Source organism: Hesperophylax consimilis, chromosome 10, assembly GCF_061612785.1.
Source record: "Hesperophylax consimilis isolate HC1 chromosome 10, BYU_Hcon_1.0, whole genome shotgun sequence".
NCBI classification, from domain to species: domain Eukaryota; kingdom Metazoa; phylum Arthropoda; class Insecta; order Trichoptera; family Limnephilidae; genus Hesperophylax; species Hesperophylax consimilis.
This window is the reverse complement of record NC_142845.1, coordinates 15,595,246-15,614,964: the sequence shown is the minus strand read 5'-3', so window position 1 is coordinate 15,614,964 and position 19,719 is coordinate 15,595,246. Positions and strand designations below refer to the sequence as shown.

Genomic DNA, 19,719 nt, shown 5'->3' with positions numbered 1-19,719 from the left:
GATGATACCATAATGTGGCACCAGCATCTTTCATCCATATTACTTCATTTCTATCCACACACCAAATGCATAACTTTCAGTGGCGTCGCCGCTTCGATAGTCAGTGCAGTTTGATCGTAGCTTGGCGACAATCAGGGTGCTGCCATGCCATATCTCCCATTATTTTTAGCTCCGTGTCTTTGAAACAATAATAAACATTTCATCGTATCATTTTCAGCCCTTCAGCAATCGGAAAATGGATAATTTTACCTTACTGTTGAAAATGTTATGCAGTACTAACATAGAATAGTGTATAAACTGAGTTGAATTAATCAATGACTCCAATGACCAAGCAATTTTTGATATTTATTCTCTTTTCTATTTGCAGCGTCCTCAAAGCCCCCAAAGACACTTCGGTCAGTCCATCCATCGTTCTCCAGCGGAAGATCGACCTCCGGGAGAAGATCAGTGACACCAGCCTCTTCGCAGAGCTGGTGAAGGATAAGCTCAAAAGGGAAAAGGTAGATTCGCCCTCTCGATGGCTTAGCCTTGTTGTGCCTTGGCCTGTTTGTCGCTTTATTAACACTAATGTGGCACATATCACGTTTTTTGTATTTGTTGTTCGCTGTTGTAATTACATGCTCACTTTAACAAGTCTTTCTTATGATTGATCATTTATCTATGTATATAATAAGGGTTAGTTTAAGATTTTATGTTTTTGTTTCAGTTTCAGTTCAAGAAGTCAAGATTCTAATTTATGTATTTTGTTTTAAATTATTGTTACCGCCTTGCCGCTGAGTGTCGTTGTAACTTCTCTTTCTGTTACATGCTTCATTTATGAAAAAGAAGAAGAGGTTATAATGGAACTATAAGTGGTACATCTGTATTGTGGATTTCTCAGATGTGATGACCAAAAGATAACCTCAGCATTCTGAATTTGCCCTTAGTTAAAATATTTTTTAACTAATTCTGTAAGCTCGGAATCTACTTTATAAGGATTATTTATTAATTCATTCAGAAAAAAATTTGCGGAAATGATGATGTCTTTCTGTCAGTCTTTTTATCATATTACTGCACAATTTGCACTTGCACAAAAACATGGCTTGTTACACTTTCTGAAACACGCATCCTAGTGTGTACTAGAAGGAAAATATGCGTTTGCTTGTACATATTTTATACCCAGTAATGAAAATAATGATTGGAAAAAATATGTGTATCAATAAAGGGTCTTGGTTGTGTTGGGTATGTGTAATGCTCAATTAAATGCAGTCGCAGTCCATAAAGGGGAAAAGCTGTGCCTACCGTAGGAAAAACAAACCATAAAAGGAATATAATATATATTTTTTTAATAGGAAATTGGTAAGAATCTTGTATGATCATTTATTTAATTGTCTACAACAATCAGCGGAAGATGATAATATTAATGGATATTTTTAAATATCCAATGTACAATAATTCTTACCCGAATTTAAAAAAATTACACACAGCCCACAGTTGGTCATAGAACGATGCAAGCCCAGTGGCTTATTATGGTGGGTTATTGACGCTTTAGCACTGGTTCTTCAACCAATGTTAAAGATGTTATCAATGACAAAATTTTATTTATATATTAAGGAAGCATTGAATTTTTAAGCCTATTTTATTCAGCCTTTTGATTGAATAAAAGTAATAATTTTGACTTTTGGCAACATAAATGCTGAATATCTAATTTGACTAATCAGTTGTTGTTCATGGTCATTGATTTACAAATTTATTTTGTACTCTTGTAAAATTTACACAAAATTTTCAGTAATCTAAAGTTTTTAATCCAGACATTACAAGTTTAAGCGAATTTCAATAATTGTCTTGTAACTTACACAAAAACGATTTGGAGAAACAACCAATTCTCATAAAGCTGTCATCAACTGTGAACGGGAGTTCAGCTCGTGTCTGTCGAGTTTTGCAAGTGTAACGGCATCAATGCCCTCGAGAAATTCCTGTAGAACAGACTCATTAGAGATGGCAATCAGTCTCTGTTAACAACGGATTATCAATGAGACTGACAGAATCAAGTAGGGTATTTTGGGGCTCCAGCCCAGAGTTGGCTCCCAAATTCAATTGTTGGACATACTTGAGATTTGTACAGGGTTAGCAGCTGGTCATTATTGAAGAATCTGCTACCCTTATAAAGATACCCAGTTTCTTGGAAGCCAGATTTACTCGGGCTTCCAAGGAGCCTGAGTAAATCTGTTAACTTAATTTGCCGCAAGGCTTTATAACCGCTACTCTCTCCCATAGAAACTGCAGGAGATCATAGACCAGAAAGTGGAGGAGGAGCAGCAGACCCCGCTGGACAACTCGGAGAGCAACTCGGCTCTCAGCTCCGCCACGCCCAAATTCTCGGAGAACGGGGAAGTCCAGATTCCCATGGATCTGGACCTGGTGGACATCCCTATGCCCAACCAGATGGACTCCGCGCCACTGCAGCCGCCGCCCAGCTTTGAGAGCATCCGCTTCACCATGGACCAGACAGACTCCTTCATCGGCAGAGATTCTAACGGAGTCGGAAACCTCAAGGAGTTGGGCATCACGGTCACACCTAGTGAGCAGAGCAACAAGGGAACGCCTATCCCTCCCGTCATCAAGGTACAATCCCATCGGAGAAGCTTTAATGGCTCCTATTGTCTAATTACATCAAACGTCTTACTTATTAGATTCCCATGCACCAGTTCATCGTATAGGTAAGCCCGGTTTAAGGTCGTTTTAACCATATCTTATGCCTTGGTAAAAAGTCAAGTTCTCACTATTCTGACCTTACGCGCCGTGTGATTTTTACACTGCAATCGTGAGTTTTTAAATTTTATTTTTTTCTGGCATTCCCAATTGGGGTATGTTGTGAGGCTGAAGGTAGTGGGGAGAGGAAGGTGGGGAAGTACCTGGCTATTCAGACTGTTCAACAAACATGGCTAAAGCTATTTCAAGCAACATTTTAATTCCGAATGGTGGTCTTATACCAGGGCGATATCTCTAGAATTTATTCCTAGTAAATATAGATTTATTTTTTTATTTCAAGCAGTAAAAAGTACAATATATATTTTTTTAGTATTGTCTCGTCCGTGCTAGGGGATGTCCCTGTGTTATGGCAGACAATTTGTTGACATTGATTAATTACGAAGTTGGCGGTTAGCTTTTTTTTATATGTTTACAAATTGATTACATTGTAGATATGAAAATAAGAAAGAACGATATAAGCAAGCCTTATTTTAACTTACTCGGAAACTTTTCACTACGGAATACCTGTTTTTTAAAAATTAATTATGGAAACGCGTTAGATTTATGGAAATTGGCTATAAATTTGGCTCACTGGAAATTGTCTTTTATAATTCTGTTAATGAAAGCAACAACGGAATGAGTCAATACAATATTTAGTGTGTGCATATTTAGTCCTTAGATACTGTATCTAAGGACCAAATATGCATACACTAACTATTGACTCATTCCCTTATTCCTTTTCGCCCACAGAATTCTTGTTATATATTATAATCTACAAATAAATATGTACTTAAATAACAAAAAAAATTCGTTGCAGGTGCTTATTGATGTTTAGTTACTATTTACAAATGGACTGTTTTTAATTTTTCATATGTTTTACCTTCCTATTATTTAATACATACTCCTTCTTCTACACAGCGCATGCACAACAATTAATATGGGTGTTATAACCACTTACCAAATTTTATTTTTAACTTGTATTTATATGTAAATGTTTGGTTATTTCTTAGGGCATGAAGAGTGCTGCATGGTCCTTCATTGTCCCGCCCACAAATCTTTTTTTTTGTTATGTGAAAATCACAAAATACTATCCTATAATCCTATCCTATCACAAATTACTATCCTATAATCCTATCCTATCACAAAATACTATCCTATAATCCTATCCTATCACAAAATACTATCCTATAATCCTAACCTATCACAAAATACTATCCTATAATCCTATCCTATCACAAAATACTATCCTATAATCCTATCCTATCACAAAATACTATCCTATAATCCTATCCTATCACAAAATACTATCCTATAATCCTATCCTATCACAAAATACTATCCTATAATCGTATCCTTTCACAAAATACTATCCTATAATCCTAACCTATCACAAAATACTATCCTATAATCCTAACCTATCACAAAATACTATCCTATAATCCTAACCTATCACAAAATACTATCCTATAATCCTAACCTATCACAAAATACTATCCTATAATCCTAACCTATCACAAAATACTATCCTATAATCCTAACCTATCACAAAATACTATCCTATAATCCTAACCCATCACAAAATACTATCCTATAATCCTAACCTATCACAAAATACTATCCTATAATCCTAACCTATCACAAAATACTATCCTATAATCCTAACCTATCACAAAATACTATCCTATAATCCTAACCTATCACAAAATACTATCCTATAATCCTAACCTATCACAAAATACTATCCTATAATCCTAACCTATCACAAAATCTTGTAAGCACCTTATCGCTAAAGTATATGGCAACACCCTCAAATGGAGAATGTGAAAATAAATGGTAGAAAGAACTGTATTTTTACCTAGTTATTCGCTTCTATTTCTGAACATTGCTCAAGTCTTTTTTCATTGCCAAGGTCAAGAGATCAGGGTCTCAATTCTCGATCAGGTCGCTCGCAATCGCCGTTGAAAGTACATGCATTGATTAACTTTCTTATTCTCGAGTCTCGTCCAAGTAACATACTTAAATGTCAAAAGTCATTCCACTCGAACAACGAGTGAGTCAAACCAGTCGACAAGTCTTTGACGGCTGTCAAAATCTAGTCTATTGTATCGATCGTTTCCCGTGCCCTCTTCGAAGGACAAGCGTCGTATATTTTTATAAAGTTGTTTTAAGGTCCCATACAATGGCTGAAATTTTAATACCGGCTGTTGTTAGCTGCAATACATAATAAAGAGCATAATGAACAGGTACTTTGAGACCAACAAGAATGTTTAGAGGCTCAATTCTTTCGCTAATTTGACAGATGAAGACTTTGTCAGGAATTTTAGACGTAACAAATTCTTAATACGTCTGCTGGTAGTCATTGTGTCTAACACGTTGACACGTTGCGTTCATAACACCTCCATCCCATTCATCAGCTCTAGATGTCGAAACTGAGGTGAGTACAAAAATGACTCTGTAAGGTTTTGTTTTTGACATTTCAAATTATCACCATAGAACCATCAAAAATATAGACAATACTCACAGGGCTGCCAATATAATCATCTCTTCAACCCTTCGATATTAAGGAATACGTATAAATGAAACATTCAACAAAGTTCATCGAGATGAGGGGTAATTTTTCATTTGTAGATGGTGCATTACGAATAACTCTTGATCGCTATTGGAGAATCGAGCCGCAGCGTGGTTACTGAGAGTATCTTCCACTTTCAAATTTATGTACATTAATTAACTTGATTTTTACTTTTTTATGTGAAACAGCACAAGAGTCTCAACTGCTTCCACCGTCTGGAGCCAGTGAGACTATGGCAATCCCAATTGGGGTATGTTGTGAGGCTGAAAATAGAGGGGAGGGGAAGAGGAAGGTGGGGAAATGTCTGGCTATTCAGATCTAGTCACCAAACACGGCCAAAGCCGTTTCGAGCAACGTTTTTACTTAATTGAGTGGAAACATAGCATTAACTAGCATAATATTACAACAAAAGAAAGATTAGAACACATTACCAAAAACATATTTTGAAAGATAAAAATAAAGGTTTATTATTCTTATAGTAAAGCATACACAAATGACAATGTTTATTTTGTATTTTTTCTTTCCTATTAAATTTTTCTTATGCAGTTTTGATCAGTGGCGGCTCGTGACTTTTGGGTGTACTAGAGTGCTAATATTATAAAAAATGGCATTTCTGATGTTGTTATAGCTGAAAATGATTTTTTTTTTTTTTTCGAAAATCGATTTTTTGTATGAAGATTTTCAGGAAATTTCAGTATAGCCGTGCGCCGCACGGAATTCCTGAAAATCTTCATACAAAAAATCAATTTTCGAAAAAAAAAAAAAAAAATCGTTTTCAGCTACAACAACATCAATTAAGCCATTTTTTGTAATATTAGCACTCCAGTAACCCAAAAGTCACGAGCCGCCACTGGTTTTGATAGCAATGTGACGATATTTAAAATGTATACAATTTATTTTCATTAGGTTGGCGGGAGTGTCGTGGAGGGTGTGTATCGCAGCAGGACGGCGGCCACGGCTGCCAGCAAGACACGCAGCATCTCCGCCCTGCCACTGCCTCCCGGAGCCACGGTGGGGGGCAGCCCCCTCAGCTCACCACCCACCCCACCCCCTCCTCCCGCCCGCCGCTCTGGGATCATGAATCTTCCAATGCCTTCAGGTAAAAGCTCTTATTATTACCTATGCGTTGAAAACTCGAGCCGACAGCTGTTATTTTTTTTTTCCTTCGGGAGAATCGCTTGACGCTATGCGCTACGTATTGGATAGAAAAGTCCACCAAGACATCTAGTAGAAAGGTACATAACCCAAAGACCATTCCAAATTACGCATAATATTTTCACAAAGTGTAAACTTACACCTCTTTATTTCTTTGGCACCAATACTGCTAAAACAATACGTTGCGATCCTACGCTACGTTGGGTTGAATTATTTTTGCCTGTAGTTACTGATTCCTGAAGTCCTTTTTTAACTCAGACATTTGGCATTTCGTATCTGTAAATTTGTTTTGTTACGTTCCTGTTTCAAGATGGTGGCTGTTTTAATGGTTCAGTAAAGAATCTATTTTGAAATGTGATATTGTTGTGTTTATTAAATAAGTAGGTAGGTATTTAAGTAATTACTTACAAATCTTATAATTTCAGAAGAAAATTTAAGCTTTGATTTAAAATAAGAAAAAATTAGAAATATACTTTTTTCTACTGTTCACAGAACTCGGCTTCTATTCTGCTTTAAAAGGGGATGAGGAGATTTACAAAATCAATGTCAACAGTGACTTTCCTCTTGTTTTGAAGTACAAGTGTGCAAAATTTCATCAATCCCTGAATAAAATTGTCGAATTGTATAAAAACAACTCACACCGGGACATTATTTTTTTCAATAGCATTGGAATTTGATGTTATTTCCTACAGCTAGTTAAATTTAGATACAGTACTAACCAGTACACCATTTCAAAATAGAAAAGTCCAATATGTGATATATAGGTATGAATTCACATTTTTTAAATCATTTATAATATGTTCATGGCTCATCTGCGTTGTTTCTCTTATCTATGGTTTCACTCTAAATTTTGTTCTGTTTCCAGTGATACCAGGATCCGAGGAGTTGAGTGCCGACGAGGACTGCTCCACCCCTCCTCGGGCCACCCCAACCCCTGTCCCGCCCAAACCCCGCCTCCGCCGACCCAAGATCCTCAGGAGACGGGGCTCCCGGTCAGCTCCACAGATTGGGAGGGACTGGGGGGAGAGATGTGTAGATGTGTTTGAAGTAAGAATAACATTATTTCCATTAAGTTTTGGGCAAATACATTTGTATAATGATGAATGTCAGCTAATTTTTAATTGGAATTATAATCACAAACCATAGAACCCAAGCCTTTGTATAGCCAATGAAAACATGTTTATATCTTTCATATGTCCCAACTGCAATGACAGCATGTTTGTACCACGTGATGTGCACCGTCCTGCTTCCACAGCATTGAATAGTGTCATTGAAGTCCACTATAGTTTGGTCAAAAATAAAAGACCACTCTCTAATGTCACGGCAAGTCGCTAAAGAACTAATAATAAATCCCGCCCTTTCTGCGCATGACAAGAAACTATAATACTGATTCCTTTTCAAATGACTCGTTTTTGTGAATAAGGCTCTTAATTTCATAGTCAAATCGCAGCAGTCAAGTGAAAGATACTCTCAGTATCGCTCTGGTGAAAGACCCCATTCAGAATCTACATATTGCTTGAAATGGCTTTAGCCAAATTTGGTGATCTGAATGCCCAGGTACTTCCCCCCTTCCTCTTGCTGATCTCCTTCCCATTCTCACTACCCTCAGACTCAATATAACCCAATTGGGGATACCATAGTCCCACTGGCTCCACTTTGGCAGTTGGGACTCTTGATACAAAATCTTGATGGTGAAAATTGAATTAAAATAAATTTGGCTCTTTATGTCAAAGTACACTGCATCAATTTCATCTTCTTGTTAACTTCCAGGTGATAGCGCAGATCGGCGAAGGCACCTACGGCCAGGTATACAAGGCACGGGACCGCCGCGCCGGCCAGCTAGTGGCACTCAAGAAGGTGCGCCTGGAGCACGAGAAGGAGGGCTTCCCCATCACCGCCGTGCGCGAGATCAAGATCCTGCGCCAGCTCAACCACACCAACATCATCAACCTGCGAGAGATCGTCACTGACAAGCAGGACGCCCTGGATTTCAGGAAGGTTGGAAATTTTCACTAAGCATTTTTATAAATTCAGTGAAACCCATACTCCATCCGCCGCCCGATTTGCAACAACTACTATAATTCTCCATTCATTTTTACTAGTTGAACGCACATCCTAAAAGAGGAGGAAGAGTAACTATCCAAAAATTGACTATCATAAGAATATTTTGACTTGAGAGTTTTATATCTAAATTACCAGACATAATTGGCTTTATTTGTATAGGGCTGTTTTTGCAAACTCAAGGTTATGAGTTGGTTTGTATTAACTCATTTTGGATGACACGATAGTTGTGTGTTGTTTGTGGAATGTCAGAATGAACAAAACACTGATTTTTAAACAAAGATTTATTTACAAACATGAAAACGATGATATGTATACTTTCGTTAGTTCTATCAGGTAGACATTTGGACTTATCTTTGTTTAAGTAGCCTTCTTGCAGAATTCTTGTTAAAAAAAAAATCTATAGATAAAACTGCCCTCCACGCTAGCGACCATGTTCTTGTAAAGAAAATATTGCGGAATCTGAGATTTCCGATTTCAGATTCCAATTCGATTTCCATGTTTTATTAAAAAGTATAAAATATATGCTCTAAGATATGACATGGAAGCGTTCTGACTATCGCCGAGTTATGCTCTAAGATATGACATGGAAGCGTTCTGACTATCGCCGAGTTATGCTCTAAGATATGACATGGAAGCGTTCTGACTGTCGCCGAGTTATGCTCTAAGATATGACATGGAAGCGTTCTGACTGTCGCCGAGTTATGCTCTAAGATATGACATGGAAGCGTTCTGACTGTCGCCGAGTTATGCTCTAAGATATGACATGGAAGCGTTCTGACTGTCGCAGAGTTATGCTCTAAGATATGACATGGAAGCGTTCTGACTGTCGCCGAGTTATGCTCTAAGATATGACATGGAAGCGTTCTGACTGTCGCCGAGTTATGCTCTAAGATATGACATGGAAGCGTTCTGACTGTCGCCGAGTTATGACCAAACTTCGCGGCCTATCAAAGCGGCGGAACCAATTAAATTATGCGATTGGTGTTTTGCGACACGCATTGTGCGCGTGGTATCACACTAATAATGGTTTATGGCCCATCTCCTTTGTTTCTATGGTCTACACTGCAATAGAATGAAAATGGTTGTCTGCAAAACAATTAGTAACCGATAATGAACACACTGATTCCAGGATAAAGGTTCCTTCTACCTGGTATTTGAGTACATGGACCATGACCTGATGGGCCTGCTGGAGTCCAAGATGGTGGACTTCAACGAGTCGCACAACGCCAGCATCATGAAGCAGCTACTGGACGGGCTCAACTACTGTCACAAGAAGAACTTCCTGCACAGGGACATCAAGTGCAGCAATATCCTCATGAACAATAAGTAATATATATCCTCTTATTTGTAACTAACCAACCATCACACCATATCCCCCGAAGGGCAAAGGTTAGATTACTACACTTTCCTTATTTCATTCACTTGTACAAACTCTTCTTTTATATATTCTATAATATAATTTACTCGCAAATAAATAAGGGCATTAATAATAAAAATAAAAGCTATTTGATTTTCATTATAAGTTCATTATGGAAGTATGTAATATAAATAGATCGTCTGTAAGTGACTTCACCGCAGTTTGATAATGCCTTCAAAAGGCGAAACAGCTCACGCACAATTACACAGCAGAACTTGATTATTTATTTATTTGTTCATGCCTTGAAGGCTTTTACATAATATACACATTGTCATAGGTAAGTTGTTCACGAATACAATAATAAGTGCTTATACATAACAATAAACTGAGTATGAACGATATGTTACAGTTTTTAGATATGAATGATATAAATAAAAGGTATTCTTTTTATATTTAGTAATAATATTATAAAATATATAAAAGTAAGACTTTGAATCAAAATGGAGTTCTGCAAATTAAATGTGATAACAATGTCTTTCAAATTGACCTAAAAAATATGATACTTTTGTGAAAACAACAATTTTTTGTCCACAGTATTTTATTTGAAAACTGCAAATTGGCGCGAATGTCTAATAGTTCCCTTTTTTACCGCTGCTCACTGTTTGACATTTGTGAATTGTTTTATTCCTCCTTTCATAGTAAATTCTCCGTATTTAGAAGAATAAACAGCAAAAGTCACATTGACTTTTTAATTAATATTTAATAATATTCGCTAAATGTATTCAGTACAGGAAGGTAAAACCATGATTTATTATTTTTAAAATATTTAAAAAATATATCAATAGAACCATCGTATTCTGTTTAAATGCTCTACTGAAAAATGATTCATTGGTGACATTTGAGGTTTTCCCCCAAAGGTCTTCAATTAACATTCTAATATGATTATTTGTTTGTGACCCTTCCAGAGGCGAAGTGAAACTGGCCGACTTCGGTCTGGCCCGCCTGTACAACGCAGAGGACCGGCAGCGGCCGTACACCAACAAGGTGATCACGCTGTGGTACCGGCCCCCGGAGCTGTTGCTTGGCGAGGAGCGCTACGGCCCCGCCATCGACGTCTGGAGCTGCGGCTGCATCCTCGGGGAGCTATTCCTCAAACACCCGCTGTTCCAGGTAACAGAGATGTGACCTCTATAATTGTAGCATCTTCCTAGAGCAGATTTAAGGGCCCCCCACACATATGGTGAATTTTTGTACAAGTATTACGCTCTATATGATTTAATTGAATATTGAACCTATAAATTGCCAAAAAAATCTTAAATATTCAATTGAATCATATATTGCGGAGTACGGGTACTCCGACCACGCTAAGCCCCCCTATATTACAACTCAACCCATCCCAGTGAAATGCCATTTTATTTTGTATTTATTTATGCATATTTTTTTTTTTTAAATATTCATGGTAATGCATACTACTATTTATTGAAAAAAAACATGCTGTCCGAGGGAATGCTTTGTAAGATAGTTGCCATAAATTAGGGCCGCTTGGCGGGAATAGGTTAGAGGTTAGGTTGTATTCAAGTAAGGTAGATTTGTGAGTAAACATGTTACTGGTTGCAGGCGTCCATGGAGATGATGCAACTGGAGATGATATCGCGCGTGTGTGGCACACCCGCGCCCGCCGTGTGGCCCTCTGTCATTAAGCTGCCACTGTGGCATGCACTCAAGCCCAAGAAGCTGCACCGGCGCCGTCTGCGTGAAGACTTCTCCTTCATGCCGTCGCCCGCCCTAGACCTGCTGGACCGCATGCTGGAGCTGGACCCCGAGCGCCGTATCACCGCCGAGGACGCGCTCAAGTCCGCCTGGCTCAAGAACATCAATCCTCAACAGTATGTCAACTTTGCTCTATATATCGTAAATATTACAAAGACAAGGGGAGACATGGCAGACTGTCGCCAAGTCATGAACAAACTGCACAGACTATCAAAGCGGTGAAGCCAATTAAGTTATTAAAAACAAAGATACAAAACAACATGGTTCATGGCTCATTTCCCCTGTTTCTATTATCTATGAACTGAATATGAATGATTGCCGAGAAAAATCACACAAACAATGCAAACAAATGAATGATAACTAAACTAACCACATGCCACTTACACATCAGGGATACACTGACAGATTTAAATACCTCATTTCTCTGTCTTGGAATACACTCCTTGCTTCACACACATATACATAATCTTCTGTTACGCTGATTCTTAACATGACTCAGGTCAGGTACTTGAATCGCTTGGTTGCGCCATGATTTCCTCAAGCTTTCCCAAATTCTTCTTCCGACGACTCCTTTATCCATCCATCATTAAAAAAAGGCATACTACTGATAGCTCTTTTGTTTTCTCAGAAATTACGCATTTAAGACGATGCACTACGTCCTGTAACATTTGGAATCGTACTGTTAACAATAACACACCTTATGTAGATGGCGATAAGGTTTAAATTCCCACTTAACACCGGCAGCCTGTTTTTGTGTATGCAAGAAAAAACATTGCCAAAAAGTGTTTAATTTTATTTAGCAAAGTTCAGGCACAAATATATAACTATTTTACTACAATTTCTAAAGAATTTTTTTACCACATTATACAATAAAACCATAACTGAAAAAGTGTTCATACGTTGGAGAATTTCAACAATAAAGCAGTTTTTGTAGGCCTGATGCTGATTTTTCTTATAAAAAAGGCTCATTTCAAAGGCCAAGGATGTGTTCTACTCGCAGTATTTAGTTAAAGCATCTAAAACATTTCTGAGCAATCAAATTTTTTAACCAAAATATGTAATGCTTCTTCGCCTTAACAGAATTAAAAGGGTTCCATGATATTTCATCAAAATGAAAATTCAATGCACCTTTAAAAAGTGATATAGAGTCATCAAAATAGGTAACTATTAAACCTAGTTTTTGTTTCATCACTTTTCATGACTTTATATCACTTTTTGGAGGTGTGTTGAATTGTCATTTTGATGACATACCCGGTCACCAAAGAAAAGTTATAACGGAGCTCTCAGCGGCTTTTGTTACCTGTGTTATTTATGAGAAGTTGAGTGAGGTTACAATGTAACTCAGCAATAGGGTTCCTTTCAAGGAAGACATGGCACAATCAAATGAATCAAATATTTAGGAGTCAGGTCATGTTAAGAAGTTATTGCCAAGATAACAAAATAACTCCAACTCTGGTATTTGAATAAAGCTCTAAATACATTTACATCCATATTACAGAATGCCAGGACCAGAGCTGCCGTCTTGGCAGGACTGCCACGAGCTCTGGAGCAAGCAGCGGAGGCGCCAGCAGAGGGAGCAGCAGGAGCCCCCGCCCGCCTAGCACCTGCCCCCGGGGCTCTGGGAGCCCCCCTACACCTGGCAGTACACGCCCCCGCTGTAGATGAACCAGAGTGGCCAAAGAACTGAAACAATACAGAGGACAGATACACAACTTTGGAAAGTAAATTCAACTAACATGCTAGAACCATTCAATGTCAAGAACTTGGCAAACAAACAAACATTCACATTGTTGTCATTATTGTAAACCAGCGTGGACCCTCTTTGCGGTTTGAGTTATTAGTAGAAAAGAAGTGTCAAGATGAATATTATAGATAGCTTTGAATGATTTGCTAAAGCGCCTTCATTCCTAGAAGGCTACTATGATTAGTTCCTATGATATATAATAGACATTGAAGCTTGTGAAGTTGCAGTTTTTAAATTAATTCTGTTTCCATGAACAATAAAGACAATGTGCGGTGAAATGTTATGAAGTGTTCAATTTAAACATTCAGCTGTGAATATATTTTATGTTTAAACATCTATGTACTTGCTAAAATCAAGTCGTTGTTTATTAGTCAACCAGGCACCAAATGTGAACCATTATGAAAAGTACATAATTCTAAATTTTTCTGAACATTTTTTTTTCCATAATAACTGGAATTTGCTTACAAATGTCTTCACATAATATGTATATAAATTGTTGTAGAAAATGGCAAAAATATGGAAATAATTTCCCTGCTAATCCCAGTAATGGTTTGTTTTAATGTATCCATTTTATTTAGCGGACGATATCTCACCTGTGTGACTGAGCATCGATTGAGATTGCTGCAAAGTTTTAGCATATTAGCCAAACCAAATGTCTTGGATTATCATGTGCAGTAAAGTTATTAATCTGGCCCCATCACTCCATTGTGAATATTAATATTATTTGTGTGTTTTAGCATTTGACTAAACTTGTTGGAGACCTGGTCTTGATGCACGTTGGTAATGAATAAAGATATTCCAAATACAATATTGTAATGCCAATCCAAGTTAGCTGTTTTATACATGTGAAGGTGCTTTTACATAAGTAGAGTGTATAATATATATATAAATATGTTCATGTATTTATAAGTGATAATATTGTGAATAATGGATATAAATTGATTAGTGATTAATGTTAAATTTTGATATGTTAATTAATAAATCATGTCTCCGTAGGGGTAGGCAAAGTTACATGTACAATGTTTTCAACTTCAATAAAGCCATTTACATTTAGAATTGGTTATTTTTTATTTAATGACAATAAATAAACACTTTCAATTAAACTAAAAACTATCCAGTTCATATATAATTGTGGGTGACTGGATAACTCGTCAAAATGACAATTCTACACCCATAAAAAATGCTATGCCGTTATGAAAAGTAATGAAACAAAAACTAAGTTACATATGTAACTATTGAATCTAGTTTTTGCTTCATCACTTTTTATAGGTGTGCTGAATTGTCATTTTGAAGAGTTATCATGGAACGATAATTGTGATATTTTCAAATCGAAAGCATTTTTTTTTATTTTAAAACTTTTCTGGCACAGATGGGACACGTAGTACAAAATATCTGTGTACAGGAGAACCCCGTTGATTTGAAATTTATGTTGGTTGGGCATGAAAATTAGTCTTTATAATGTGAAAAAATTTCAATTTATACAAAAATATGTCATTTTAATATTGTAAACATGTCGACGATCCCGAAGAACAATGTCGGTTGTGCAAATTTGTTTTGCAGTAGAGTTGTTTAAAGTTTAATTTCTGCATTTGTTATGTTTTTGATAATATATTTCTCCAATTAAATAAATAGGGGTTATTGCAAGATAACAACACTATATTTCTTGACCTCAAAAACATTAAAATGCAGAAACGAAACATTAAACTGCTCTATTGCAAAACTACAAATTTGCACATGCGGCATTGTTCTTCGGAACCGTCGATTTAATTTCATAAATCTGAGTCTGAGAAGTTGGCCGTGGACATAAAACGCTGTAAAATTTTGATTTACGCGGTTACACATCATCGTCCTAGTTCGTACTATAATTTTGAATCTGCCAGGGCGGCCGCACTGGTAATAGGCTTCGATTTTTCGATTTATATATGTGGATACGTTTTATTTTGAATAGACTTTGAAGCGCCGGCCGTAAAATTTCGATTTACATGGAAATATTTACAAATTTTTGATTTGAACGCCCTGTCACGATGGTAATCAGCCACGAAATTTATATTTACACAGAAATATCTTCTTAATGTCATATCTTTACCTCAAATATTTGTATTTGAATTGCCGACCCCAGCAGTAATTGGCGGCAAAATTTGGATTTACACGGGGGAATAAGTCCAATAATACCTATCTGAATTGGAAGGGACAGCCGCAGAAAACTTGCTTTTCTGTAAAAAATTTTTTTTCTTAAAATTTCGCATTATGTGGGAATTTATAATTAAATTAGAATTTCGGTTTTCAAAGTCCTATGGATTTCGAGTTAACGGGGTTCTATTATGATTTCCTTAGCCTGCTGTAAATATATGTATTATGAAAGATTGGAATAGTTGTTGGAGTTAGATTGCGTATCTACTTCAAAGGTCTTCTATTTATTGAAAAGCAATAAATACATAATTATCCATTTTGAATTTGTTATTTTTTCATTGCCTAATTGAATTTTAAAAAGGTGTACATGACAGTGTGGTTCCATTCTTCTGTAGATAATTCTTATAGTAATTCAGTTTGCAATATTAGTTCTAGTCTCACTCGTCTTGTAATATAAACTGAACGGAGTGATTTTATTTAAAAGTAATTGTAATCTGTTTGCAGACATTGTAATAATTGAAATGTGCCTTTTTAGCTTTCACGATCCTGTAATTTGGAAAACCAAAACATGTTTTAGGTTCAAGCTATGTTGATGAAAATATATTTTTAACAATGACAAAAGCAAAAAATCATTTGTTACATACATATTTATAACAATTGTTTTTAGTTCTCATTTTGTGAATCATCTAGTGGTCATTTTTAAATAGCAAGAAAATATTACCAAGAGACACAAAAAGATTTACTACTAGATTTAGAACATACTGCAAGCATTTATTGAAATAAACACATAAATTTAAATCTTCAAAAGTTTTGTGCTAAAATATAAATTTAGTCAACAAGCATATTTAAAAAAAAATGTTATATTTTAAAAACTCAAAATGATGCTCTTTGTAAAAAAAATCAGCTCAGTATAAATTCTAACAAATCTGTATGATTTGAATAATAATTATTTATTTATTTTACTCTTTTGTATGATGCCCATAGGGCTTTTGAATTGGGAATGTGAAATGGCTACAATTTTTTATACGACGGTTGCATACAATTATTGTTGGTTTTCTGACACCTACTATTCCCTCTTCCTGTTAGAATTGTGTTAGTTATTCTTCTAATACTAATTACTTCAGATTATAAAACAGGCACTAAATTATATTTATGAGACAAGGAAACAAATAAAGTTTTAGAATGTATCTACAGAGAAATAACTTTGAAATGAACTGAATTGCTTGCATTTGGACCGTTGTATAAATCACAAATTGAGATGCTTCTTTCACTGCAATTGTCTTGTTTACAATTTATTTAAACACCAAAAATAAAACAGTAAATAAATAAATTGTTGTCTTCCTTTGCATAAAAAGCTTTGTATATTTTCACAATGTAGTTTAACAAGACTTATCAGTCAAAGTCGAAAGAAAAAAACAACAAAAAACCATTCCTTATATTGAAATCGGAGTTCAACATTAAATCACAACGTTATTGATTTATTTATTTACCAAATTTAATAGTAAATTGATTATGTATAAAAGACTTCAAACGAAAGCCATCAAATTCACATTTGATGGCTTTCGTTTAAAAACATTATAAATTCATTATTGAGTGTGTTTTAACAGAAGGTTTTCATACTTTGCCTGAGATGTACAGTACAATTTTGGTAATCACTAACCATTTTAGTGTTCAACAACCAAACTTTGCTGCCTACGATTTTTGTCATACTTTCTAAGACTCAAATCATGTCTTATTCATAAATTTTGAAATATCGTCGACGAAGAAACAATACCGCCTAAAAGTGACGACAAAGTCTAAAAATAACTTTTTAGTGAAATTCGATATATAAGCGAATTCTGTCTATGTCTGTATACATATTTGTACTTAGTTCACAATGCTACTACTATATATTGTGCACAACGGCAATAAGCAATACCAGTCAACCGACATCAGTTATAGTTTTAATGAAATTTTCAATACTCCCACCATGAAAAGTTAATCCTCCTGCACAATTAGATTTTTGGTATTTGGGCTGTATTGTTTATTCACTGACTGTAAATTGCAGGTAAAATTTAATATTTGATATAACCAAGGTTGTACTGTTGTTAAAAGTTTAATCTTTGAGCCAAATAAAACGATTAAGATGAACTCTCTATTATTTGTAGATATTACTAATATAATAAACAAAGTGCATTTTTCTAATCAATCTAACCTATGGACTACAGTATGTAAACAACTAAACCAAAATACAGTCAATGACCAGCTTTTTTGTACAAATTAATAAGCAATTCAAATGAAATGTATTTTGTACTTGGCCCCATATAGGTATATTACTCACTGTGAGATAAGGACTGATGGTTCCCGAAATGTACACATATTTAAATTTGCAGTGTAAATAAACTGTGCTAGGGTAATATATATAGTATATTTTAAAATAAATTTTCCATAATCAGAACTCAGATCCTTTTTATGTATGTAATTATTTTTTAATTTTGTTTTGCCTGTATGTGTTAATCAACATTAAAGTGCACATTGAAATAGGATAATTATGAAATAAAAAATTGTTATTTATTTTAAATGGTTTCATTTCATTATTCCGACTTCTTGTTTTGGAGTAGACTTCTTATGTGATGTTGGTAATTTTGGCTGAAGGAGGGTTAAAAACTAAGCCACAAAATACTGCCTTGTGCACTAAACCCCCATATAACAATCATGTTATTATAATAATAAAAAGTGTTATTTTAATTTTTTTTGTAATAAATAGTTATAATGATTTCCTCACTGGGATCTCTCGTGCTGAGGATTTCATTTACCTATTGCTAAAATTTAGTAGTATGGATAGTATAAATGTATTAAATAGTGTTTTTTGTTCAGTTGAGTGGATTCTGTTTCAATTTATAAAAAGCATTGTCTAAGTATTATGGTCAAAAGTGGAATCAATGAGAAATCTCAGTTAACTCTAATTTGTGGAAAAATCATCATTCTTACGGTCATAAATACAAGGCTTGGGGTCGAACTTTGAAAGTTGTTTCTCAGGCTCTGTTGCGCCGAACGGACTGAAATTTTGGAATCTAACCTGGAAGATGTATGATATGAGTAAATCTGCATACAGTAGCATTTCTGGAAAGATCATCATTCTTATGGGCATAAATGGAACTTTGAAAGCCATTCTATCAGGCTGTATGGCGACGGACTGACTGAAATTTTGGATACGTAGTAATACTCCAAGCAAGACTCAACCAACTGAATGCTGGGCATTAACATCAAATAAGATTAGTAAAAAAAAAAAAGCGATCTGTCAAATTTTTACTATTTTCTACAGCGTAGGAATCCTGGAAAGGGATAACTTCCATTGTGATTTTTGAGAAGAAAATATTCAACGTGCCACTTTACACTAATGGCAAAAGTGCGTTCTGCCAACTTTTACACCGGGAGGAGTGGCAGACGACCTGAAAGTCACTTCTAGAGGCAATAAAATATCTCGTCCGTCACCCGAATGAAATCGATGCCTAAATTTAGGTTCGAGTTCCCTCTTTACAGATATAGGTCTATTAATATCTACCGGAACAGTCACGGCACAGACGCAAGCATTCATATCTACCGGCACAGTACATACACAGTACCATGAACCCATAAATCCCTGGACTTAATGCGATTTGGTATGAACGACATAGATGAGACAGGGAATGGGACATGTCAAGATAAAATAAGAAGCTAAAGACATTTTTCTAACATCTTTGGGGACTGGTAGTGAGACAGTAAAAGATGATAGGTTGTTGTGTCAGCGTTTATTTTGAGTCAGTAGAGTTGCGCAGTTGTGAGATGACTCCGGATCGATGACGATGATACCAGGTGTAGGCGGCGGTGGAGTGGTCTAGACGGTAGTCAGTCGACACCGCGTTGGTGGATGTGTTCATCACTGGTGAAGACCATGGGTCTTCCGGGTACTCCAGTGTGAACAGGGTAGCGGAAGGTGTGATGGACCTGGTTGGGAGATGCAGGCCGGCGACGATGGCGCGGGGCCGAGGCGCAGACCGGCGAAGGTGTCGCACGTAAGGAGCGCAGATCAGGGGCCAGGGTGATGATGCGATCCCGAGGATTCCATGATAATCCATGCAGAGCCGGCCGTAGGTAAGTAGTTCCGTGTAGCGGCGCGGTGGAGCAACGGCGGAACACGACGCGGGGGGCCGGCCAGTCGGTGGCCGGCCGCCTCAGTAG

The 19,719-nt window shown here is 36.3% G+C and overlaps 1 protein-coding gene across 3 annotated transcripts in view; it reads left to right on the top strand.

Moving 5' to 3' along the window:
* The window catches only part of Cdk12 (Cyclin-dependent kinase 12), a 28,845-nt gene extending 10,773 nt beyond the window's left edge, over positions 1-18,072 (top strand). For all 3 annotated transcript variants that reach the window (XM_089636642.1, XM_089636643.1, XM_089636641.1), the window contains 9 exons: positions 368-500; positions 2,257-2,604; positions 6,206-6,398; positions 7,320-7,501; positions 8,225-8,452; positions 9,648-9,844; positions 10,841-11,045; positions 11,493-11,761; positions 13,144-18,072. In XM_089636642.1, coding sequence (XP_089492768.1) covers positions 368-500; positions 2,257-2,604; positions 6,206-6,398; positions 7,320-7,501; positions 8,225-8,452; positions 9,648-9,844; positions 10,841-11,045; positions 11,493-11,761; positions 13,144-13,246 — 1,858 coding nt within the window. In that variant the 3' untranslated portion in view covers positions 13,247-18,072. The remainder of the gene's footprint in view (positions 1-367; positions 501-2,256; positions 2,605-6,205; positions 6,399-7,319; positions 7,502-8,224; positions 8,453-9,647; positions 9,845-10,840; positions 11,046-11,492; positions 11,762-13,143) is intronic.
* Positions 18,073-19,719: the final 1,647 nt, after the last annotated feature.